The 25,814-nt window shown below is 52.4% G+C and overlaps 1 protein-coding gene across 5 annotated transcripts in view; it reads right to left on the reverse strand.

Annotated features, from left to right (window-relative positions):
- Positions 1-14,991, reverse strand: part of FMNL2 (formin like 2) — a 96,197-nt gene extending 81,206 nt beyond the window's left edge. For all 5 annotated transcript variants that reach the window (XM_088529143.1, XM_088529142.1, XM_088529145.1 and 2 more), the window contains exon 1: positions 14,859-14,991. In XM_088529143.1, coding sequence (XP_088385269.1) covers positions 14,859-14,975 — 117 coding nt within the window. In that variant the 5' untranslated portion in view covers positions 14,976-14,991. The remainder of the gene's footprint in view (positions 1-14,858) is intronic.
- Between the last annotated feature and the right edge of the window lie 10,823 nt (positions 14,992-25,814).

Genomic DNA, 25,814 nt, shown 5'->3' on the forward strand with positions numbered 1-25,814 from the left:
AAGGAGAAGGCTCCATTTTCCAGACAGAGGCAGGGACGGGGCCGCTGGAAACATGCCGAAAATATGGACGGGGGCACTCAAATGATACCTGCTGGTGACCACTTCTCAACTGCAGTATCTCTTTAGGAAAAAAAAAAAAAAAGGAAACCTGTGCTGTGGGTTTATTCTTTGGATTATTATAATCTGCAGTCTTCAAAAAGGAAGCTTAAGAGTCACTCTGTTCGGGCAGAGCAGTCTGGAAGCTCACAGGGTAAAGAAAACTTCTCAGCATCTGCAACCTGTGCACTGGATTTGAAAAATTAACAGATTGGGTTTTTTTTTTTTTTCTGTATCTAGCGCTGACCAGAGAGACTGTTATAGTGGGATGTGATTTCTGAGTGGAAAATACTGCAAGTGTCAGTGCCGCACATGACAAAAATTTATCTGGACTTCTCCCGGTTCACCACCAGAAATACACTATGTAAAACGTAAGTATGTTTTCCATGGGATTTAACCAACATCTGAAAGAACACTGAAACCCCTCATGGACCCTAAATTGTGTATGACTAAGATTAAGGTAAAATGGTTATTCACATAATGTCCACATAACATAGTGCTACCAGAAGTCAGCACTTCGGAAAATTTTTGCATATCAAAATGATTTTTTTTGTTAATTTTCATGTAAATTGAAGGTTTCAGCACTTAACAGAAAGAAGAAAGTAAAGAATCAGATCATAAAAGGCCATCCAAATACATCCACTCTCGGATGGTCTTATTTATAGAAATTTCTATGAATTTATATTGTAAGCAATGATCTATTTTTTCTTCTGAATTTTCACTTAAATTTGTATTTACAATTACAAGAATGCCTTTATCGCGAGCCTAACACCACCACGACTTAATTTGCATCTATTGAAATGTCTCCAGACCCTTATACCTAAGACACACACCGAGGATTTCAGAGCAGTTTCTGTGTGAGGACCGTCTCGGGCTGAGTATTTAATAGAGTTTTCAGTTTATGCCAGGCCCGGTCAGCAGGGCTTCGCACACGCAAACAGCACCCAACGCGGAGCGCTGCAGCTCCCGCCTGGCAGGGGACTTGAGTGGCTCTGCGCGTCCCCTTGTCACCTGCAGACACGGCAAGCCTGGCAATAGCAACGTAGCCTTTCTCTGTGCCATGCACACAGAAAGATAAAACTCCAGAATCAACAAGGTGCTGAATGCATTTATTTCTAGTACAAGTTTTCTAATATAAGGATGTTAGTGTGTGATATTAAAATGAAGAAAATACATGCCGAGTTCTGCCCCATCAGTAAAAATTCACTAGGAAACCTGTGGGCATTCTTATACACCCAGGCAGGTGAACAAAAACAATTTATCCTGAAATTCAACGTATTACCATATTTACGGAGAGTAGAGTTGAGACCAAGGAGGAGGAGCAGAGATCACCTCTGAAGTCCATCAGCTCCTCATAAACCTGTCATATTAGGACAAGAGATCAGATTTGCATCTCCAGACACACTTACCCACAGCAATCTGGATGCAAGGACTTCCCACAAGTCGGTTCCTCCGCTGCGGGTGCCTCCAGCCCCCAGCACAACCAGAGCGCTTCACTTTAAACAAACCATGGGCCTGTTCTTATCCGCCCTAGCGCCTCCACATCACCCCGGGAGGGGAAGAGCCTTTAACGGCAGTGCCGTCAGGCCCCACAATAACGAAGAGCATCCCGGCGCTCAGATTAAGGCAATACCCAGCAGCTGTTACGGAGGAGCTGTGCATTTCACACCGCCACGCTGCGGGTGCTTCGGGCGGCCTCCTCGCCAGGCCCGGGCTGCCCGCACACCCCAGCTCCCGGTGACGGCTCGAGGCGCTCGGCGCAGCACCGGGCACCGCGGCCACCCCGCTGCTGCCGGGCTCCGCGCTCCTGGCTATAAACGTGGTCGCGTTGAGGAGAAACAGCCTTCAAGGAGGGGAGCACAGGTAGGAACCCCCAGCTGGAGCCAGCAAGGCCCGGGGAGGACGTCCGAGCTCCCTGTGCTTTGTGCGGAACGATACGGCCGTTCGGGCAGAGGCTCGGGACAAAATCCCCCTCCTGCAAAAGGGACGATGAGCGGGAAACCCTCGCAAAGCCCCATCTTTCACCCCAGCGCTGCTGCCCTGCAAGGAGAGAAGGGGCCCCAGGGCTCCTCATCCTGTGCCTGCCCTGCGGGCACACGGATACCTCTCCACAAGGCCCCGAGGGCTGCGGGCAGGAAGGCGCTCGCGGCGCTGAGAACCGCTCCGACGCCGCGCGCACCCGCCGTCCTCGCCAGCGACATCGTCACCAGGCCGCACGCTGCCAACCCAGGAGCCGCAGCTGCGCTGGCGAGAAGGGAGGAGGAGAGGGCGTAAAAGCAATCCTAAGGTGGTAAGAACACAGGGTAACGGATCCCACCATGTACCGGCGGGCAGCACAACGGGGTGCGAGGAGGACGTTGACACTGCGCCCAGAGCGCGGTGCCCAGGCTCCCCAGGCCGCCTCCTCCCGCATTCCGCCCTGCGACGCTCACAAAACCCCCATCCGCCCCCTTTTTGAGCCTTCTGATTACGACGGGCTTTTATTAAACGCTGTCAGATTGCTCGCTGCCGAACAAACACACAGTGTGCGAGATCCCCGCCTCCGGCTTTTCCACCATCCAAACACACAAACGAGACACAAACAGCACAGTTCAGCCTCCTACTAATGCAAAAAAAATTAAGCTGCGTTCCCTAAGTGTACTCACTCACGGCCTATTAATATTTCTTGAGCCACATTCCCTCCCACAAAGTGAGAAATGCCTCGACTTAACTCTGTGGGAGACGCAGCGAGCGGGTCTCTCCGGAGCGCGCGCACCGGGAGGGCAGCTGGGGACTGGTTGTTTGGCCTGCGTGCAGCGGCCTGTTGTGCAAAGCCGCTCACCGTGGAGCCGGGTGGCCCTCGCCTCCCAAGGGAGCTCACAGCCAGCTCCTCCACCTTTTCCATGCGGGAACACGGAATCTCCCACTCTCAGACACGCGCAACTTCTGAGGGGTCACTGCAGAAGGGCTACGATGGGAGAGCCTGGCCACCTACTCCTCTTATTCTTTATTCTAACAACCACCTAAAGCACATCCTATCACAGCACCGAGACGCTGCAGTAGCATCCAGGCCCCCTTCCCGCTCCTGTGAGGAGGGGGAAAGTTCCACACCAAAGATCACTAATCCAGGGGGCAAGAGGAAAACTAAAAATCTCTCATGAGGACTCAGGACTGGGCAGCAGCTCCGGGTCGGGCTCCTGGCACCAAGGACTGGGTGGTTACTGAATGCTGGCAAGTGAGCGTGGGCAACTGCTAACGGGAAAGGGCAGAGGTGCCCATGGATGATAGGACAAAAAACAAGGTCGGCCGCACTGCCGGCTCAGCAGGATAAGAGTGCTCAGACTCAAGGCCTTAATCAGTGTTTTGGCTACACGGGCTTTACAATTCAGCAAAAAAATCCCCCGTTTTCCGCTAGTATCTCTATGAGAAAAGTTCTAGCAGCAGTAAACAGCGAGTGCTTCCAACCCAGCCCAGCTGTAAAGCAGAGCTCTGGGGAGAGACATGGGCCCTGCTGGGGAGCGCTCCGCTCGGCGCGGAGGCAGCGTGTGCAGCACCAACGGCAGCGGCTACACGACGGATATCTTCTTAACAACTAACTCCTAAATCGGCCATTTCTGAAAACAGAATAAATCCAAATAGGGACTTTAAGAGGAGAAGATTTTCTCCTTACATGTCCCTCTGTTGAATACATTTTGGCATGGTGGTAGCGGCTGGGAGACTTCATTCCAACAGGCTTGCAGAATAATCTTAAAAATATTACAACAGGTATTCTTTTTTGTATTTGTAACTGCAGGCATCTCGATGTTTATTTATACACATTGCCTGGGAGGGTTTATACCTCACCAAGGGAAATGTGCTTTGCCCAGGTAACTGCAAGAATACCTGTTCTATGGGGGCTTCTGCACCTCCAGATCACCACGTCCTCGGAGCATCAAGAGGAAATCTGGCTTTAACGGACTATGTATTGAATGCCTTATGAATGCATGCAGAGATACATACAGTATATAGTTAGTTTTTGCTTGGTAAATAAAAAGGATCATTTACATTTAATAAAGACTTTCATCAGAAGTAAAACAATGTTAGCATGAACTTTAAAAAAGAGGCTTTGATCTATATAAAACTCCCTTCCCCTTTCAGCTGTATGTGCTTCTAGAGAAGAACTTAATGCTTACTCCATTTTTGCCGTACTCGTGTTTGCAGATACCCCAATTCCTCATCTCGGCCGAACGCCCTCGCGCTCCTGAACGGCTCCTCGGCGCGTGCGGATGCGGTGCCGCCTCAGCGCTCGTCTGCATCGCTCTTGCTGATGGAGGAGCCTCCTCCTCGTTGAACCCGAAAGCCTTGGCTCCCCTACACTCCTGCAGAACTGCTTTTATATTTTAACTGCACTGCTTAACCTTCTGCCAAAATCCTTCTCAAGTAGCGAGCAAGCCCACCTGCACCGAGGTCTGAACTCGCCGCTCTGCATTTGGAGGTGTATGCGTAGCTTTACTTTTGGTTTACATTTCTGTCACTCATGCACCAAGCAATGGCCAACAAACACAGAAAGCTTGACAGCTCTATAACACAATAACTCTGCGTGGTACCAGCTCCGAGCCGTGCAAAGCTTTTGCAGACTCCCTGTATGAAAGTCAGATGCCTCAATGCGGAGGAAAGGGCCTCAGCACATACCTCATTATGCAAACCTTCATGCATGCTGATCTAAAAGGTCATTTTATCTTGATTAATACGAAGTCGGAGGCTGAGCTTCCTAAATTCCTCCTCTCCCATTTGTTCGCCACTTGATCTGAGCCAGCTGAACCTCTTACTTTTCATTAATGAATTTTGCACAGCAAACATGCACAAAGAAAACACTGCTGAGCATCTACCCCAGATAGTCCAGATCTTTCTATAAAAGGATTATTTTTAATTGAAGTGGAAAGCACTTGCCCCAGCATTTTGTGCTACATCTTTCAGCTGCTGGGACATCTCTATACTAAAAGAAACTTGTCTTTCTTCTATCAATAGAAAGCGTAGAATTAATTTCCAAGTCAAGATGTTTCTGTAGACCCTCACAGCCTCCTTTCACCATCCTTTTTTTCTCCCCTGAAACAACACGCACTGTAGCTGCGATGCTGCCTGTGCTTCCCCAAAAGAGAGGTCTTGTGTTTGGCACTGGAGCCGGCCGCGCGGCAGGGCCGGCAGCGCCAGCTGCCTTCCCGAGGGAAGCAGCCCCACGTTCCGCACAGGAAGATCATCCCTCCCGCCTCGCCTGGCCTCACGGGCCCAGCTTCTTTGAACTTGCCTTGGAGCCACAAAAACCTGTGTTTCAACTCGTACACATACATGCAGAGGGACAACACTCCCGCCTCGCCGCCAGAACACAACCGAAAATTAAAAACAGAAAACAAGAAGCAAACAAAACCATAAGAGAAGATAAAATGAGGTTTTAAATACACCCAAGAGAAAAGATGCCCTTAAATGCCAGGAAATACATAAACTAAAATACTGCTTTTCAATTTCTGTATAACGGAGCTACGCAAATGAGAGGCTTTAAATGAGAGGCCGCGGATGCGCAAAGGTGGCTGCGCGGAGCCGAGCGGCGCTGCCACGTTCCAGCCCTGCAGAGGCAGGACGGGCTCCCCGGCGCGTCACCCGTGTCCGCTCCCACTCCTTGTAGCAATTCCTTCTCCAAAACATAAGGAGCCTCTCGCTCCTTGTCTTCCCACCCGCGTGCTGCAAGGCTGGCGAAAGACATCCAGGAGAAAAAAGCTGCAAGCACAGAAATCTTCCTTCTATTTATCAAAAAGAATATTTTATATTTACCACAATTACAGCACTTAGATATCCATTTAAGTGATCAAGAGAAGAACAGGCATTTGCAGCTCTGAGGAAGAGCTGCATTTTGACAGATCCATTTCCACCGCAGCACACACTGCTAGAGGATCACTGAGAACGTTTGACAACTCCTAGGCAATTTAAGAAGCTGAAATTTTTAGAGAGCAAGATTCGTAAAAATTCAGAGTTATCTTCAGGTTAGATATGGCCACCGGAAGATTCAAATGACTGCCAAGCACTTCCTTGGCCAACCAGCACCCCTCACGTAAGTGCAGGGAATGACAATCCACAAGGCAACGGCTCTTGTAGGAGCGGAAGGGCAACCCCGCTCGGAGCCCGCAGAGCTGGGAGCGCCTTGGAGGGATCCGTGGGAGGTCAGTTTCTCCCAGAAACACTCACCTTGGTCCACACGACATCCTTAGCATCAGTTCTGCAGGAAAACCCTGCCCTTCGCTCCACTCAAATTCTTGTTAACATGCCTGCCCACAGAGGTGGAACACAATTATTTAGATTTGCACCATTAGGCTTATTATGTCTGAGAGAAGAAACAAACACAGCATTGATCTAGCATATCTGTGAGGATGTGCAGACACAGAGACTCTCATATATCCACGCAACATCAAAGCTCCTATTCGGCCACACGTTAAGTTAAATATTTGTGATAGTTAATTTATTTGATCTTCTGTATTTGCGAGGTTCACAGAGCCAGGCAGGGAAGTCTTTGAAGCACTCCCAAGCACACTAAATTATTGGAAACATTTGTCAGAAAAGTGCTGTACAAACTACACCAAACCATCTCCGTTGCGGTACAGATCTTCTCAGTAACGGTGCCACCTGCTTCTGCCACAGCAGCTCGGTTCAGCGCGAGCAGAGGGACATGCGTGTTGTTCACTGGCTTTTCTCAGGTCGAAAGGAAGAAAAGAGCCAGAATAGGGACATGCCAGAACATTAGATGGATGAACAACCAGAAATTCTGGATTTAACAATTTGCTGCTTCATGTTAATTACTGGCTTCTGAAAGACTTCAGAAACTTTGCCAATTTGTGCAACCCTCTATTCTTTGCTTTTGGCCCGAACTATACAGTCGTTTCGCAGACAAACCACTAACAGATGTACAATCTATACTCTTCCCAAGTCCTTTTATAGTAAAACGCCTTATAGACAGACAAAATACATTTTTAAAAAAGCAACAAAAACACTGATGTTTATATTTTATAACGTCTCCAACAATGGCCAAACGCAAAGGCAGACTGAGGCTTTTCCACGTGCTCCCGGCAGCCTCCGGGATGCGGCCTGGAGCATCCCTGCCCTGTCCGGCACCTGCGGCCCCGGCTCCAGGCGCGGGCCGGCGCGGCCGGCGGCTCTCGAGAGCCCGGCGCTCCACGCGGCGGCCCTCTGAGGACCATTCATTTCCAGCACAGTATGGCCATTATGCTGCTGTATGAATATCCCCCTCCAAATGTATGTTTAGCATGAACATATACGGAAGACAAACACTCGTTTTATTGGAGATCCCACAGTAAACCGAAAGCCAACACATATCCAATTTCTCCAGTGTGCTAGTTAGAATATAAGCAAGCTAGCCATGATCTGAATCTGTACACAAAGAAACAATTTAGAAAGCCAGGAGTGCTCTTCTAGGAATAGAAAAGGCCCAGGACAAATTAATTCTTATGTTTTCAAATATATCTGTATAAACTTCTATACTGAAAAGACAAAGCAGATGATCAAGGTCAAAATAATCACTACAATTAAAACTGTATTCAATTAAAATAGTTCAACACATCCTATAGCTTCTACCACCTACCGATTTAGGAATCCCATGCAAAAGTAAAAGCCTCTTGGTAGGAGCAAAGCGTTTTCCAGCGAGATTCCTACGTGACCTAAGATCTCAATCCCACAGTCTCCATCGACGTAGCAACCCTACGAAACCCAGCAGCTAAAAACCTGCTCATTTGCCCATGCTGACCCTTCACATTTGAAATGGGCAGGATTTGATACATGGGAACTACTACTTTTTAAGCTGTATCACCCACCTAGCACACTCAGGCCTTTACCTACCATCATGCTGCAGCTCTCAGTGTAATACTCTTATCTATGTATTTTTCTTTCTCTTTACTACCTTTAGCAGGTTGTTCAGTCAGGACTTGGGCTGGATGATTTTTTACTGGAGTTGTAAATCAAATTGAATTAGTTGGTGCCACTTATTTCAACCAAATTCCCAAATGGACTTTTCCAAACAAACAGAGAAAACACAACAATGCAACTCAGTTTGACTAAAACATGGCTACACGTTGTTTGCTGCAGAAGTCTTAAGATAGCTGTAAAAACTGCTCTCAGAAAGGGGAATAGAGTTTTGCTTCTCTGCTAATTTTAAGCTTTCATTTTCTAGGTACCCAAGAAAACTAAATTTTATTTATTTTTCTGGCAGTGCCGAAACACTCCAGAATCTTGTCCCACCTGCACCACGAGGCATGGTCTGTTTGCACTCCAGAGAACAAAACGTCATCCTGAAAAGCCTCCCCAGCACAGCTGTGCCTTTGACTGCTGCACGCGCCTCCCAAGAACACAGGACCCGAACGGAAACAGGGAAAACAACCGCTCCTCTTGCAGTTTTCCTTACGGCTTCCTGCGTTGGAAAGTGTTTGACCCTGATCGCAACGTGCTTCATTCAAGCTTATGAGACAGCCCCGATGCTTAAAAATTAGCGGGTGCTGAAGAGTGTTGTTAAATCAGGGTGTTTTGCGTGAGGACCTTCCTCCGCGCGCTCCTCGCCCGTCAACCTGCTCGTGCTACGGGCAGCGCCAGCGCGACCCGGGGACGCTCCGTGCCCGCAGCACCGGCCCCGCGGCCGCACACAGGCACCCGCGAGGCTGCAGCACCAGCGGCCACGGCAGAAAGACAGAGCTATTTTATCATCACACCAACCACGGGGATCTCGTGTTTCTAAAAACGGACGGGACATCCCCTCCGTTCTACAGGGGAGCTTGGGGGAACGGGAAGAGTTTGCACTGAACAGGGTGAGGTTCTCCTTTTAATAAAGCCCCAATACCCAGCACGAGATCGGAAAGCGAAGGTCAAAGCTTGGCTTCGCTTTAGGGTATATTCAAAGCTACAAAAAAAAGGAAGAAAAAAAATAATCAACAACTCCCTGCGGGTCAGTCATTAGCCGGGAGCAAGAACCGACCGACCGATCTGAGCCTCCTTCCTGAGGAGGCCGATGAAAACGTTGTTTTATCCAGCAGGTGCAGGCCTCAAAATGAGAGCAAAAAAGCACCGGACACTTAAATCCAGATCCGGTGCCGATCAGAGACAACACAGAAGATTTGTCTCTCTTGGAGCTGTAACCGGCACACGGCATCCAAACCACACTGTGGAAAAAATACTCCCCTTTTTCTTTTAAATAGCCGTATAAGCAAAAACAGAGGTTGATAATTAGTGCACACACCTTCAGACAGCTGTTTTATTTGAAAAAGATTTGGACTCATTACAAAGTTTCCTGAATAATTTACAAACTTTGGAAAACAAAGCGAAAATATAATAAATATAAGAAGTATGGCTGAAATTTGAATTATCTGGGGTTCTTCTAAAGAGACAGGTGGGGGAGATATAGAGTTTTTGATTGATTTTTGTGTTTTTGTTGGGTTTTGCCACTCAGGAAAAAAAAATTCTGTCAACTTCAATACCTTTTCACACAGCACAAAAAGAAAAAGGGGGGTTTTATTTTCTAGAAAGATGAAGGGCAGGGTCCAGTGAGGCCAGGTTATTTAACTGTGAGGCAAGAAGCAATTTGACAGCTACCGCTTTATTTAAGCTCATCTGGTAAAAATCCGGGTATCATTTTGTGCCCTCCTCTTAAATTCCTCCCCGAGCACTCTCCCTTGTATTGGGTATTTCGAAGCGACCGCTCCAACGTCCTGCACTGCCTTGCCTCTCAAGGCAACGATGCAAGTTTGACTCCGTGGGTAAAGCTAAAGGAGCTGACGAAGACCCGGGATAAAGTCTGGGCTCCCGCGATGCTTGTGCAGGAGGGAGGATGATCTGCTGCGGACTGCGCTCGTCAACGGCTGCGATGGGGCGACGCACACAGACTTACCCAGGAGGAATCCAAAGCAGCAGGAAGGAGATATTGAACTGTAAGTGCAGACAAGGGAGTTGGACTCCAGCAAAGAGCTGCTAGGCCACGGGAGTGCAAGGATGGAGAGTTCCTGCAGAACGTTGCTCACCTGCACACACGCACAGGGCTCTGTGGAAGCACCCGCGTGTGCTTAAAGAAAACCCACAGCTACCGATGCTTCTTTCCCAGGAAAACACCCTTGGCGGCCTGTGAGCTTCTCAGCTGCCGTGTTTCTCCCTTTTTTTTTTTCCCTCCCCTCTCTCCATCCTCAGAAGTTGATTCACCTGTTGTTTGGCACCTTGGACAAAAGCAGCGGCAATCCGGGAGGAAATACGGCATCATCGTGGGTTTATACAGGGCACAGCACAAAGAGGATCACGAACCCTGATTTCCATCGTTAGCGTCGCCCGCTTTGCAGATTCAGCCTTCAAGGTTTGCAGGCCCATTAGAAACCCCTGTGCACATCAGCTCCAGGGCCCAAACCCCTTTCCCACTCCAGAACACTGTCAAAATGGATGCTCGGGGAGAATGACATGTGATACAGATTCTGCACTCTTCTGTGGGCATCATACAATAATCCTTTTCATCTGGCTCTTTTTAGAGAAAAAAAAAAAAAAAAGCCTATTACTTCCTTTCAGGCTATTCTGTGCTTACTATAGGCATGAACAAGTGACACATGCAGTTTGACAGAATGGGTTCATACCTTCATCATTAAAACCCAATAAATGAAGGAGATTATTTCATACAGAAATATAGTACACAGGGAAAAATGTATGCGTGCACATCAGCTTACCCGTTTTTACAGTCTTTCAGGAACTGAAATTACTTTTAGGAATATGACAACTTGCTAGTAGCTAAATATGCAGTGGTGGATTCAGACACACACAAAGTACCTTACAATCTTATAAAATTATTCTACTGTGATATATAGGCAGAAAAACTTACAAATGCTGCTTACTGATTCACAAGCCACCTTGAGAGTGGTGTCACCATGGAGTTCTAGTTCACTCTGTGAATTTAACCCACCAGAAATATATTTTCTACCGGTGTGATTTATTAGACATTTCTTCAAGGAAAAGAAGTGTCTTTGCTTGAATTATTTAAATGAGATTCTGAGGAAAGAGCCCAGAGGCAAAAGTCAGACAGCTACAGCCTGAACAGGAAAACACAACAGGTCTTCCCTGGATCTGAAGATTAGAAACCTCCTTTTCCCCAGTGCTGCTCCCCCATCCAAACTGGCATCTCCCGACTTCTGCAGCATTGTTTTCAAACAGCAGCAGGAAAGGCAGGGATTCCTGATGCGAGACTACCAGATCACAACTGAAACTCATCTCAAGAGCATTCTGTGAAATTTAGGAATTCTACGTGGAATTCCCTGGCCCACCAATTCTAGCGAGACGACAAGAACTAAATACTGCCTTGCAGATATCTCTTGTGACACTGTCACGCCTTAACGATTTGCAGACCTAAAGCTCTATATATTATAAAACAATGCATAATATATTTGCTGGAGGATTAGGAGAAAGAATGGGAAACAGCTGGGAAGCGTTCGAGTTTTCATACGGCGCTTTCAGATTCTTTAGCAACAGACAGCACAGAGCCCTCCCGACTGCTGCGGAAAACAAGGGCCCCAAAGGCCCTGCACGCAGGGAGCCCGCGGGAATGCCCCGGATCACTCGGGAGGAGCCTCCTCGTCCAGGGAGCATCGTTCCACGGAGCGGGGGCGGCCGGGGCTCCGCGGGCCCCGCCGTGGAGCGGAACGCGCTCGCAGGGGACGAGCGTGTTCCCGGGTAACCCCGCCGCAGAGACGTAATCCAGCAGTCACATTATGTCAATCCCAGCTCATTAGGCAACAATTCGCCCTGCCAGCCCCGTCCTGGCAGCCTCCTCCGGACCGTGTGTCACCGCGAACGCGCGGCCCCGCTCCGGGCGCGGAGCGGGACCACCCGGCCGCACGGGCCGCCCGCTCCAACCGGGAGCCCGTTCTGCCCCCGCAGCCCCGAGCCCGGCCCGCTGGAGCGGCGCCGGAGCCGCGGGGTCTGCGCGCACGCAGCTCCCGTCAGCGGCGCTTCCCTGCTCCATACGTTAGGGCTGGATACCAGAATTTGCAATTTAAGCAGATTTGCCCCACGTGTCCGTAAGGGAAAAGCAGAAGAAAACCCCGACGCAGCGGAGGAGAGGAACCGAGCGCGGCAGGCGAGGAGCTCCCAGCGGCTGCGCCTGTGCGGGCAAGCGGGGAGCTGGGATGGGCTGGGATCGGCGGCCGGCTCATCCGGCACCCGCCTCCGCGGCCGGGGAGCCTGACGGCCGGGATGGAGCCGCCGCTTTCCTGGAATTCTCACTCTTGCTCAAACTGAGGGAACTGGTTTCAGTTCTGCCCCTGCTAGAAGGGGAATGGCACTGGCTGGAGGGAGCATGCAAAAGAGAGCAAAGGAACCTCAGTGCCTCTCAAATTAATCCCCACGCTTTTCTCTTCTAAGTACCTCCCATCGAGTAAAATGTCTTCTCGAAACACATGGCCAGACGGGCCCTAGTGCTCACTAGCAGAGAGGCAAGTAAAAACCTCGGAGCGGCGGGGAACCGAGGAGCACATTTACTTCTCCAGTCGCAAAAGAAAACACTAAACTTACACTAAAAGCAGAAAAAGCTTCCTCATACGAGTAAGTTTATAAGCAGCTCTGACTGTTTACACATGACTGCAGCAGGAGCCTGCCGAGGACACAGAAAGACCTAAAAAGGGCCGGGGAAGCCGAGCAGACAGGTCCAGAGGCAGGAGCACGCAGGCAGCGGCACCGCGGCGCTCGAGGTGGCGCGCGGCTCCCGCGGGGACCCCGCTGGGAAGCCACCGCGAGGCCACCAAGGTGCCGCCCGACCGGCCGAGCACGTGCAAAGGGCGGCAGCACCGCGAGGACAGTCAGCGTCACGGCGCTCGCGGTGCAAACGCACCGCCCTGTGCCACGAGCGTGTCTTAGAGCGCTCCTCTGTGTGAAACAGCACCAGCAGCCACAGGGAGACAGAAATGAAACTTTTAAAATGCCTCTTTGAGGCGACAGGGAAGAAATCTTACCCACGTGATCCCACGGTTTACATATATATATTTATTTACATATACGCACACTGACAAATTGTTTAATGCAATGACTGGATACCTGCATGCGGCAGCAGCTTGACTGAGCTGCATTTCACCAATGTCAAAGCAGCTTTGGGAATTTCATTAGCAGTAGGAAAAGCTTTACTGGCAGGGGGCCTCGAGGACCTCCCCGGGGCGCTCTGCTCCCCGAGGGCCGGGCAGCTGCTCCTGCGTTACCACAGCACGCCAAGGTGATGAGGTTCACTCCTACACCATCTTTTTCCTTTTCTTTTTTTCCCCTCCGTATTCTCACTTCCTGATAACAGAAAATACTTGGTCTATTTTTTTCCAAGATGGGCATTCTTTTCCCACTAATCTCTGCTACAGTACGGCCTACCCAATTCTATGGCATAACCAGCAGCACAGCCGGCTTTCCCTGCAGGGAAAATACAGTGACAGCAGCCTGGCACTTTATTCCTTCAGAAACTGGCCGGATATTTCCTGGAAGTGACAACAAGCAGTGGCGGTGCCGGAGCCCCACGCCGCAGCTCCCTGGACACCCACCAGTTATCCGTGTGTGCGGATACGAACCTGCCCCGGCAGCACAGGGAGCTGCAGGACGGATCCCTAGACCCTTCATTTAAGGCTGAAAACAGCTGCCATCTACTCCTCTCGAGCACTTTAAGAGGAACAAGCCTGTAATTTATCTCACACACTTGCATTATTGCTTCGTTGTCATCTCACGCGTTCTGGTTTCCAAATTGCATCTCTTCCTTTTACTCCCTTTTTCTGCTAATTCAGAAGCACTGTTTTTCTTCTGCAGACCGCGCACACAAATCAGACACCCTTTTGGTGCGTGAGGATGAACGGACTCGACTCGGACCGATGATGCACCGCACCGAGGGGCACCTCCTCGGCCAGGAAAACGCCTACAGATTTCACCGACAAATGCGGGACAAAATAAATCAGGCTTTTCCACCCTGCCTGGCAATCGCGACATCCTACCATTTGGTTCACCACTGGGGGTTCCTGGCGGAGCAGGCTTATTCTTTTCTTAGACACGATAATCTAATTGGGTCTAACCAGAAATAATCCCCAACTCGCACCAATTTGAGCGGGAGCCGCCTCGCTCGGCACCGGCGGCGCTTCCAGCTCTCCTATGGGAATCGCTGCCGTAACGGCGAGCCCCGCGGCGGCTCGCATGACGCTACGGCCAACTCCGGGCGCGACGCGCACATGTGTTTTAGTCATTCCGCCCAGCTTCTGGGGGTTTTTAGTTCTTCCTTTCCACCGAATGCCGTTCCAATGGAAGAATGACACAGAGGGCTACACGGAACCCGCTCGCACGCCCCAGGCGTCTGAACTGAACAGGAGCAGCGGGAGAAGCCCCGCGTTCCCCTTGAAAACTCCCCGAGGAACTTTCATTTCTAACCCGCAGCGCTATTCGCGTGAAGGGACAACACGTATGAACGTGTAGTTAAAACACACGTACCGAGGGCGGGCAGAACCGGGCGCCCGCGCTCCGCACACGCCGCGCCGCGGGGGAGAAGCCCCAGGCCGCGGAGCGCGACGAGGCACCGCGACCCCCTTCGTCCTCCGCCTCCTCCGCGTCGCCGCTCGCTGCTCCCCGCGGCCCGGGGCAGCCGGGGGGGCCCCGCCGCCGCCGCCTCCACACAAAGCCCCGCCGCGCAGGTGCCCTCGCCGGGGACGCGCGGGGCGCCCCCCGGCCCAGCCCTCCCCTCGGGGCGGCCGCACAAAGGAGCCGGGCGCCGCACTCACCAGCACGACGGCGAAGCGCTCCTCCAGCTCGCCGGGCTCGGGCATGGGCAGCTTGAGGGGCACGCTGTGCGCCCGCAGCTCCGTCTGCTGCGCGTCCACGCTGCCCGCGTTGCCCATGGCGGCGGCGGCGGCTCCGAGCTCCGCCGAGCGAGGCGCGCTGCGCGCCCGCCCTCTAGCACCGAGGGCGCGGAGCCGCCGCGGCGCCGCCGCCCGTCACGGCTCGCCGCCCTCGCCCTCCCCCCGGGGCGGGCTCGCGCCGCCGAGCGCCGCCGCCGCCGCTCCCCCGCATGCCGCCCCGCGCACAAAGCCCCGCTCCGCCCGCCGCGCCGCGCCGGCCCGCGGCCACCTGGGACTCGTAGTCCCGCCGCCCCGCCGGGGGGCGCCACGCGGCGCGGCCGCCGCCAAGGGGCCGCCCGCCCGCCGGGGAGGGGGCTGCGCGCGCGGCGGAAGGGGCCGCCCGGGGGGGAAGCGGCGCCGTGAGGCGGCCCCGCGCGCCCGCGGCCTCCATCTTGCGCGCGGGGGACGCGGCCCTGGAACGGGGCGTCCTCCCCTCGAGCGTGTCCCGTTCTCCCCCCGGGGCGATTCCCTCACTTGTTTTATTAAATAAATTCCTGCAAACTCCGCGTTGCGGGGGTCACACTTGGGTTCGTTAACCCTGCAGCCGGAGGAGTTTCTCCGAGGTCGCCCCCCTGTCTCCTGGGCTCTCACACGCGCGATGTCTTCTTGGGCTTTGAGGAAAACGCTGCGACCCATCTAAAGTTGGGGTTGACCCGTGCGCTGACCATGCCATGTTAGCGATTTATATATTTTATTACCCAATTTGGGACATAGACTTTTCTCTGCACCCCACCTGCCTCTCCACACTTCTTCCAATTATCCTTCCACAGAAAAGCTTTTTTTTTTGCTTAGTTTTCACCATCATGACCAAACTCTTACTGCTGTTTCTGTCTCCATTCAGCCTCCATTGAGGCAGGCACAAAACTCCCCCATGGTGCCCAACACGGCTCCCTCACAGAATGACATACAAATTTCCAAGCACCATCAAACACTTCCAGTGATTTGCCGTGGAGTTCTGCATTTTACTGCCAGCTACTTAGGAAAATTCAGTCTCAGAAACCCAACTACTCCTGCTAGCGCCGTTACCTGGTAGTCAATAGGAAATAACCGCAATGTCAGACTTGTTTCTTCAAAAGCCACTATAGACATTCCTTAAAAATGGGATTTTGTCCCCATTTGTACCAACACAGTCAGCAGGGGGATTTTGCCAGATTGGTAAATAGCTACTGGAATGATGAAGCATTTTTGGCTTCGCCTAGTGGGAGAGCGTAGCTATCCGCATGAGGATTAATTTGAAAATAAAACAATAAAATCGGCATTATTGCTTAGATAATGAGCATTTTTTAATTTATCTTATCTGTGATAATGGTTTTGCTAAAGGCTCAGCTTAAAAAGCTGCTGCAGAAAGGACGTATTGGAAGTCCCACACTGCAATCCGTATAATCTCCCGCTCAGAGCTGAAATAGAGGGAAGTAAGTGTTTCCGTGCATATTCTCTGAAACCGCCGCTAATTAAATGTGCTTGTTCTAATTACAAGAGACTTAATGATACGTTCACTAATGGGATAGCAAGTGACACATTATATCCTAACGCGCATCTCAAGTGGTTACATTGCCCAGAGTGTAAATCTGTGCAGAATTTGACCCAGAATCGTGACTGACATTAAATATGTGATTTTACACTCTGCTCATGTCAGGCAGTGGGACTTAGGAGTGCGGCGCTGATAGAAATGTTATGCAGGGGACAGATCAAAAGACTCTCTAGTTACAAGCCTACAGATGCCTCTGGTTGCCTTCATAAAATAAACTTTAACACCATAGGCAGTCCCTCGGAGTTAATAACAATGTTATTGTTAATAATTAAGGAAACAGTAATAGATACTTTTCTTGACATCTTTTATCAAGGGCTATCAAAATTCTTTGAAAGATTAATTGGCTAATTAAGGCTCGCGACACACCTGCCGGATAAGGGAGCGCTCCAGTATCGCGGGTAGCGGCTGCGGGTCAGGGTGCAGGGCCAGGGGAGACGGGGGTGACCAAGGAGACCTCGTTTTTGCGGCGGTAGATGAGGCCACTCTGAGGCCTCGCTGCTGCCCGCGCCGCAGCGCGGTGCGAGGAGGAGGACGAGGAGGAGGAGGAAGGAGCTCAGTGCAGGCTGCTGGTCCGGGCTGGCACCCGCCGCAGAGTGTCTGGGTGACGGGGGGCAACGTGCGAGGCAGCCATTGCAGACCCAAGGACACGGCTGCCAGCGAGGGCTCCGCTCCGCGCGGCACCCACTATGGCTCACGACCAGCCGAGCTGCTCCAGGCAGTAACTGCTCGACAAGCGCCTCGTTTATGGGAGCCAAGAGCCGTGCCACCTCCTCCAGCTGCTCTGTGCTCTTCCACGGGGACACTGGCACACGGCGTTTCCAGGCATTTCCAGGCCCCCCAGCTCCCTCGGAGCCAAGCAGCAATGGGGCTGCAGCTCCTGCAGCGCTGGGTGTTGGAGATCTGCCACTGGGTGCTCTGAGGCTGGATTAGGTTGGCATTAATTTGCTTTTTTAACATACAGGGATATGATTTGTTACCTAGGACCAGAACTAACCAGAGACGCAGAAGTCAGTAACTCGCACCCTACGGGGGCCCCAGAGCGGCAGCTTCCTCAACCCAGGGGAAAGCCCCACAGCGCCTTTAAGACCCTCTGGATGAAGGACGGCGCTGCGGAAGCGGCAGCGCCGCTAGCCAGGTGGGTCTGCAAGAGGCCGAGTGCGGGTTGAACCGGCCCCTTTGGCTCACGCAGAGCCGCAGAGCCACGGGCTGCCCTGCAGCCAGCACAGCTCCAGCTCCCGCTACCGGGCAGTTAGTTCCAAACGTGCAGAATCCTTAGTGAAATTAGCTGTAATACGACGACTGGTTATATCGATGTCGTTTGTATAAATGTAGCATGCACAGAGGAAAAGGAATTCTTATGGGGGAGCGGCATGATTTTTGAATAATTTGTTGTAATCTGTAACTGAGATGTCAGCGTTTGCAGTGTGAAAATGACTGTGGCAGCACTGCAGAGTCAAAAACCTATTGAGCTGCCTCAAATCAGGGAAATTAGTCTGAGATAAGAAGGAACAGGCAAGACCTTCATTTTTACATGTACTTATTTAAAATAAATACCCACTTGTACCAGAGGTCATTCCAGGCATCCGAGCTGTTCACCTGGGATGCAGCCACCGTGGATCTACCTCTGCTTGCCACCAAGATCTGCACATTAAAAGAGTCTTTGAGATTAATGTGAACCATGTCTGTCTGTCTGTCTATATATCGACCTCCCTATCCACAGAAGGAAAAACATATCTTTTTATGAAGCCTCATTTCTCCCAGCTCCCGACCTGGCATTTCTGTGAAGTTCAGAGGATTTGATTTAATGTTGTAGGAGTGGGGAGGTGAGTGCCAGGCTTTAGCAAACAGCTGGAATCCAGCTCAGCAGCGGCAGTGGTAGCGCTCACTCATAATAAAGATGTAGCACAAGACTGCAGACTGCATTGCGAGCGCCAAGCGCTTAAGAGATTATTGATTGCAGCACATGAACAGATAACCTCGCTGGAAGACTACAGGAGACTTTTTCTGTAATAAATGAGCAACAAAAAAGAGATCTTCTGAAGGCAATCGGCTTCTGCAAAGATTTCCTTCTGATAGGAAATAAAAGACTTGACAGGTGATGGTCTTCGTGCTGATGCACATCACCCAGAGGCGAGGAGGTTTCGCCCTGCCGGTTGCTGTTCCTGCACGGGCACCGAGGCCGGCACTGGTGCTGCAAGGCTGGTGGCTCCCTGACCCGCTGCGATTTCCTTCCCTGCCCGTCAGAAACGGCGGGATCAGCTTGGAAGCTGCCTCCCGCACAGCAGCTGCACCCTGGTCCCGTGCAGCGCCTGTTTGTCTAAACCAGGCTTAACCTGGCCCAAGCCAGCTGCGATGCCAACAGCGGCGGGAGGAGAAGCGGCTCCAAGCTCGTGCTGAGGATGCAGCTCCCGCAGCGCCTGGCGCGGGGTCGCCGCGTGGCCGGGGCAGCCCGGGAGGGCCGGCGGGAGCGAGGCGGGAGCGCTGCGGAGCGCGGAGCGCGTCCCCGTGCCCGTCCCGCAAACAGGCCGCGCACGAGGGGCTTCTCCGGCGCGGGGGCTCGTCCATGACTTAGTGCCAGGAACGCCGGCACCGCGCACGGCTGCTGGATGCTCCGAGAGGCCAAGGTGTAAATGCTGATGACAGTGAGATAATGGAGCAGAAAGTAACAGGAGGGAACGAGTCAATATTTAATAAAGCTGACGGCTGCGCACAGAGCTACGTTTGCTGAATGGGGGTTGAGCGCGAAGCGAGGCTGGCTGTGCACCTACAGCCCCATCCATCAGCTTTAAGCCCCCATAAAAGTCCTGATTATGAAAGAAGCACGAGAAGCAGTTTTTAAGATGGGACATTTTCTAACAGTTCCTGTTATTAACTGCAAGGAGATTCCCCCTTTCAGAAGCGCAGAAGCGCTCAGCGCATTTGCTCGCTCGGCCGTCGGCGCCGCACAGCTTCCCGCGGCTCTGCCCGCCAAGGGCGCCGGCGAGGGCCTCCCAAGGACTGTTAGGCAGCAGAAATACAGGAGAAATACACGTAAGTTAGTATTTTCAGCTGGTAGAAGCTATTTAGAGGCATTGAATGAGTTTCAGAACTCAGGAGGGAAAATGTGGACCGCAGTTTTCAGGGCTGATTAATAACATTTGTCTCAGAGCTGGGGAGCGGGAAGGATCTGCGAAGGCCTCGTTCCCTGCAGAGTCCCCGCCAGGTCTCGCGCCCGACTCCCCGGCTCCGTGGGCTCCGCGCGGCGGCCGAGCTCCTCTCGCCCTCCATTCCTGGCACATCAGGAGTCCCCGGCAGCACCGGGAGGCCAGGGCGAGCACAGGGCAGCAGCACCGTTTGCTGGGTTTAATTTAAGGGCGTTTCTGCATTTTAAGCTTCGCCTGCAGCCGCGCCTGCCCTCCCGACAACTGGAGCAGCGCAGGGTGCGAGTTCCAGGGCCCTAATGAGCAGCTAATTAGAGAGCTGCTAAGCGCGTCCTCTGCCTGCGACTGTGGCCGGGAGGTTCCAGGCTGGTGCCGCCTCCTGTGTCCCTGCTGCAGGGGGGCTATTATTAGTAAAATCTGTATTTTACTATATATTAGTAAATTATTAGTTTATTTTACTATATATTAGTAAAATTAGTTTAAAAAAAGTAATCTCTGATTATTAGTAAAATCGCTGGAACCTATTTCCTAGAAAACGGGACAGGGTAACGGATTGAGTCTTCTCTTCATACGGTACAAAACTCGGACTAAACTGAGATGTGCGGATATATGCGTGTGCACACACGTGTGTGTATGTTTTTAAGGCACGTGTCTGCAGATGCAGGTCAGAGCTGCAGAAGGTTTCAGAGGAAATATTGGAGAAAATATTCATGGAGAGCAGCAGCTGCATCCTCTTGGCTGCGGTCTGAGCTTGTGTTGCAAACCGCATCAGCGGCCACAAAACCCGGCCGTGCTGGTAATTAGTGTCTGTGCTGTGAAACGAGGATGGAGCGTGACCAGTGGCTGAGCCAAGAGCTAAGACGCACAAGGGGAAGGTGCTCGTTCGGAAGCGGGAAGCGTCCCGACCCGCGCTCTGTCGGCCCCGCGCTCCCGGCGCCGCTGTCAGCCGCTCCGTGCTCGGCCGCGCGGCTCCGTGGACGCGGAGAAGGGGCCGTGTGTGCCCTCCTCCACCAGGACCCCTCCGCGCCGTGCGGCACCGACCTCCTTGCCCGACGCGGAGCTCTGGGGAAGCGGCGGCAGCGCAGAGGGTTATTGTGCGTTTTGCGAATGAGGGGTCTCTCCTGGGGGCGGCAGCAGCCCCCAAAGCCGTGCGTGGCCGTCTGCGCCTGCGGCTTCACGCGTCGGCGCGAGCTGAGGAGATCCCGGGGATGTGCTGCAGGAACGGGCTGGAATCTACCATTCCCAGGCACAGAGCTTCGTCCCCTCTGGGGGAGACGGGGGCTTTATCCTGCATCCCAGCAGGGTCACTTACTCCCCTGCTCTGGGGAAGATGTGCTGCTTCCTCCAGCAATGCTCGAAGGAAAAAGGAGCTGAATTCCTGCCAAAAAGCCAAGGGCTGGGAATCCAGGCTGCAAGCAGGCCATGCTCAGCGCCTGGCTATGGGCAGAGCCCAGTCCCGCGCTGCCCGTTTCCTCCTGGCCACCGTGGGCTGCCGTCTGCCGAGAGGCCGCTGCTCGGGGCCACCGCTGGCCCTGTGTGTCCCCAGGCTGCAGAGCACCGAGTTCCTGCACACCCTGCGGGGCTGCGGCCGGCGGGAGGCCGGGCTGAGCGACGGGCCCGGCCGGGGGCACCGACAACACCAGGATAAACCCACAGAAAGGGCTTCCGCACACAGCTTGCTTCAACCCTTGGGACGCGCTAAAATCCCAAGGAGGGATCCAAAACTTCTTGGAGCAAAGAAGCTTTGTGAAGAAGTCATTCTCGTGCGGGAAGAGCACGTAAGTAAACGAGGGAACCAAGGAGAGCCACCGGGAGAGCCGGGCTCGGGAGCGCTACTGGCTTTGCGCGGTGTGGGTGTGATTAATGAGCTTAATCACAGGACACTTTGATCCGTCCCTTGTTTTTAAAGGATAGTCAGAAACAAGAAGAACTGCTACCCTCTGTGCTGTTGTAATTTTGTTAATCATGGAAACCAGTGAGACTTTTGCGTAGTCGGCACTTGCATGCATTATAAAACTTATTTGCAAAACACAACAACAATTGCTTTTATATTCTGAAGCTGGAGAGTATATCCTAGTTGGCAGAAAGCTCAAAGGAAATTTATGAAGACCCAAAAATCTTTCAGGAATTTAATTAAACTTTAATCTGGGTAAATACTCATACATATCTGCTTAAGCAGTGTCATCTCAGGCGAAGCTGCTTCCCTTGGCCTTCCAGATTTCAGTTTCCTGGCCCCCTGTCACCAATGTTCACATTTTCTCACCTGTTTTGGCCTTCGGTAGCGACCTGAGCGCTGGAGCCCTGCTGGGCTGGGCAGAAGGGACGGGACCCCCATCACTGTGGCCAGTCCCCATCACACTGTTGGGTTTCGTCATCATAAACCACCAAGTTCTGCTTCCAAACAAGTTGAGTTTTATTGTCTGAGCTGTCCACCATATGAACCATTTCCACGCATTAACACTAGCACTAATTAAGCTACTAGAAAGCCCTGCTGTAAGAGCAAAGTTCTGCAACCTTCTGTGATGCACAGACATCAATAACTGCAAAAACAGTAGTAACAAAAACCGAAACCAACTCTCCGTTCAGAGCGGCATACCCAGATGCTGCACGAAGCGCTGCCGATACCCTCGTTTCTCTCGCGGCGCTTCAGTCCCCAAGGTGCACGGGTCCCTGGACACGGGGCTGACGCGGCCAGCTCGGGCTTTGGCGTTTTCACACTAAGTGCAGCTGTCAAATACCCCGGCCACCCCCCTGAGCGCAGAAAGCAGGGCCAAGCCCCGCACCTGCCAAGAGGACCCTCATCCTATAGCCACGGAGCTGTTTTATGCACAGCCCTTTGGACAAGGCCGTGTCCACCGTTTGCAGAGCTACTGAACTGCGCTTTAATTACAGCCTGGCAACGGCTGCTCTTCTCTCAGCCCGTGGCCCACATGAAACGTGGAATAACAGCCTTGCAAATCTGTTTTTGGAGCAGCGATGGAATGACATCCATTCCGCCACGGAGAGGCCGTGTGTGACGAGCTGCCTCAGCCGGCTGCGCTCGTTTCCCCCGATGCCGGCAGGAGAGGCTACTTGGGGCTTCCACATAAACAAGGAAAACAGAATTCCTGGAGCTACTGGGTTAGAACTGGAGGGAGACGTGCTCCAAAGGGCGGCGATAAATTGCCGTTCCATAGAAACCCCTGGCAGAGGCAGCGCCTCGCCATCCCCATTCCCAGGCTCCCTGGTTCGCTTTTAAGGGTCGTGTCCACCTGAAGTTGTCATGAAGTGCAACAAAAACCCAGCCAATTCCAACGACTTTGCTGAATTTCTGTGGCGCTTTATGAACACAGTAAGAGGCTGTACCACATCAAATGCTTTGGGGAAGGGATATTTTAAGATTCTTCCCCTTTCCTTTCTCCATATATGTAATTTTGAAGTCAGCTAGCTCTGAGGTCGGCAGCCCTGGTGGAAGCAGAGGGTGATGAGCGCCCACGTTGTTGGAGCCTCCGTCCACACAGGGGAGCAGCCGGCGGAGCCCGCGCCGGGCAGCGCCATGGCCACGCTGCGGGCACCGGGGGATAGGGGCAAAGCCTTAACTTCTGCCAGCGACGTGAGCAAGAAGGGCAGCAGGGGCCGTTCTGCAGTTTAAACCAGTCCTCCGAACCCTTGGCCTCGTTCCTTTCTTTTTCCTTGTTCTTTTTTTTTAAAGCCAGCAGCATTTTCTGCTGCAAAATGAAAGTCCCCAGCAGCCGAATCTGCAGGTTTGTGCCTTGGCCTGTTCCTGTCGCAGTGTCACCCCCAGCCCACGCACCCCGCTGCGTGTCCTGCCTTTCCACCGGTGCCGTTGCCCCCTTTCGCCCCTAATCGCAGTGAGGTTATGGGACGGAACCTGTCTCCGTGGCTCTCATCATGACTCATTACCTAGGATAAGCCGTGCTGTGTTGCCTCCTGTTGCAATATGAAGCGGTGCAGCGGGAAGAGCCCGTCGGAGGAAGAGCCGCGCGGCTGGCGGGGCGCTCCGGAGCGCCGTGCCCGGAGCACAGCCGGCCCGTGCGTCTCCAGCTGGCGCGGGGCACCCTCGGCCTGTGCTAACGTAAAGCTGCAACGAGCAGGGAGGGATTTCCGCATGTTTAGGGTACAGAAGAGGACAGAAAAGGTGCCTGCAACGCTTCCCGTGGCGCTAACCATTCCCGCAGGACTGTTCCCATTCGGGATCGACAGCGACAGAACTGGAGGAAATGGCCACAAACTGAAGCACCAAAAGTTCCACATGAACTTAAGGAAAAATTTCTCAACAGTGAGGGTGCCAGAGCACTGGAACAGGCTGCCCAGAGAGGTTGTGGATCTCCACAGAAGGAGTTCTGTGGAGATCTTCAAAACCCATGTGCTCTAGGTGACCCTGCGTGTGCAGGGGTTGGACTAGAAGACCTCGAGAGGTCCATTCCAGCCTTGAGCATTCTATGATTCTATGATTGGCTCACAACTGCAGCGCATCCCACAGGGCTGCTGCTCCCTTTCGGGCATGCAGAGCAGAAATGGGAAAAATGCAGCAAATCTGCTCTGCCCTGGGCTGGGGAGGCCCCGCTGCCCCCGAGGAGGAGCATGAAGGGTGCTTGAAAACAACATTTTCTCCCTCTTTGTTTCAATTCCTGCCTGACAGTGGAGCAGGATGGGGGCAAGAAAACAGATGGCTGAAAGCGCCAGGGAGCGAGTTCCCCTCACACGCTCTGCCCTTTGCAGAGGGGTTTCAGAGCCCTGTGAAGTGTGTGGGGCACAAACAGCCCCTTCCACACAAGAGCTCTGGTGCTGCAGCCTCCGTGAGCGTTAAAGATCAGAGCATTTTAATGAAAGCTGTGCATAAAAAAAATCTGGAAAACAGTCTTGGAGAGGGGAGCTCTGAGCTTCCAACAACGTATTTGCAAGAAATTGCAAAAAAAAAAATAAAAAAAAAGAAGGCCTGGGCTTAGCCAGGACATAGGCCTGCGCCCTCCGTGTGCTAACGTGAACTGCTGCCTGCGATTAATTATTGATCAGGCCACTGTGTTCACAGAATGGCCCATGAATAACCCATAAAGTGCTTGAACATGGTCACCCTTTGCTAAATAACGGTGGCGGGTGTCCTCAGCGTGCAGCTCGTCTGCAAGATGCTGCCCGAGACGCTGCTCTGCTGCCGCTGCACGGGGGGACGCGCAGGGTCACCGGCACCTTCTGCTTTCAGTTACAATCACGCAGAGATCGCTGAAATCAGCCGCTGCAGTGAATGCTCCTGCGACAAACCTGCTGTAGCAGACTCCTGTGTTTGCTGTAATTTGTATGAAAAAAGAAGACACAAGGTCAAATTCAAATTCAAAACAGTGAATTGTTACCATACTTAATTAATACTGTAAAGTCAAGTAATACAGTGTGAACAAAGAAGTAGCATGGCTAGCTAAAAAGAAATGAGTTTTCCATTTGTTAACTTACAGAATAAATTTGGATTCTTTTTTTCAGCTTATTATTAAATGCCATTTGGGCTTTCAACAACAGAAAGAATTCCGTGTTTTGAACTCCCGTTCCTGGTGCTGAAGCATTGCTCACGCAGCGCTGGCGAGATCGTGCCCTCAGATGTCCACCTGAATTGGAAACGATCCGTGCGCGAGGTGAGAGACCGCTTGGCAACTTTCTGCTTTGTGTTTATGGCTTCTGTTTCATCTGAGGCTCTCAGAGCAGTTCACAAACATCAATTAAGCCACAAAGCACCAGTGTGGGGCCTGTCCTATCATACCTGCTGAGCGAGCGCATAAACAGAAGCAGAGCTTGCCCAGGTTGGGACCAGGAACCCGGAAAACCAGCAGGAATCCACGCTGGAAGGATCCCAGGGACCCAGCCGCTCTGTGAGCCGGAGCGCAGGGACAAGCCGAGTCCCTCCCAGGCTGCAGAATATCCTCAAGGACGCACTGTGGCACATCTGAAATAGATACAGACACGGGAGGAGAGGAAAAGCAAAGGAAAGTTGTTTTTTAAAGAGTCTTAAGGGAAATGGAGGCAGTCTGCCGCAGTGTTGGCTACAAGCCGTATAAGCAGAGCAGCAGTCGCGAGCAGGAGCCCAGCAGCGCGTTCAGGCACCAGGGCAAACTCTTACCCTTACAGATAGAGGCACAAGAAGAGCCTTTTGTGGCTGCACATGGGAGCCATGAGCTGCTTTCC

The sequence above is a fragment of the Tinamus guttatus genome, unplaced genomic scaffold (genome assembly GCF_059628265.1).
Source record: "Tinamus guttatus ecotype Peru unplaced genomic scaffold, ASM5962826v1 Tinamus_guttatus_pri_ptg000325l, whole genome shotgun sequence".
Lineage (NCBI taxonomy): Eukaryota > Metazoa > Chordata > Aves > Tinamiformes > Tinamidae > Tinamus > Tinamus guttatus.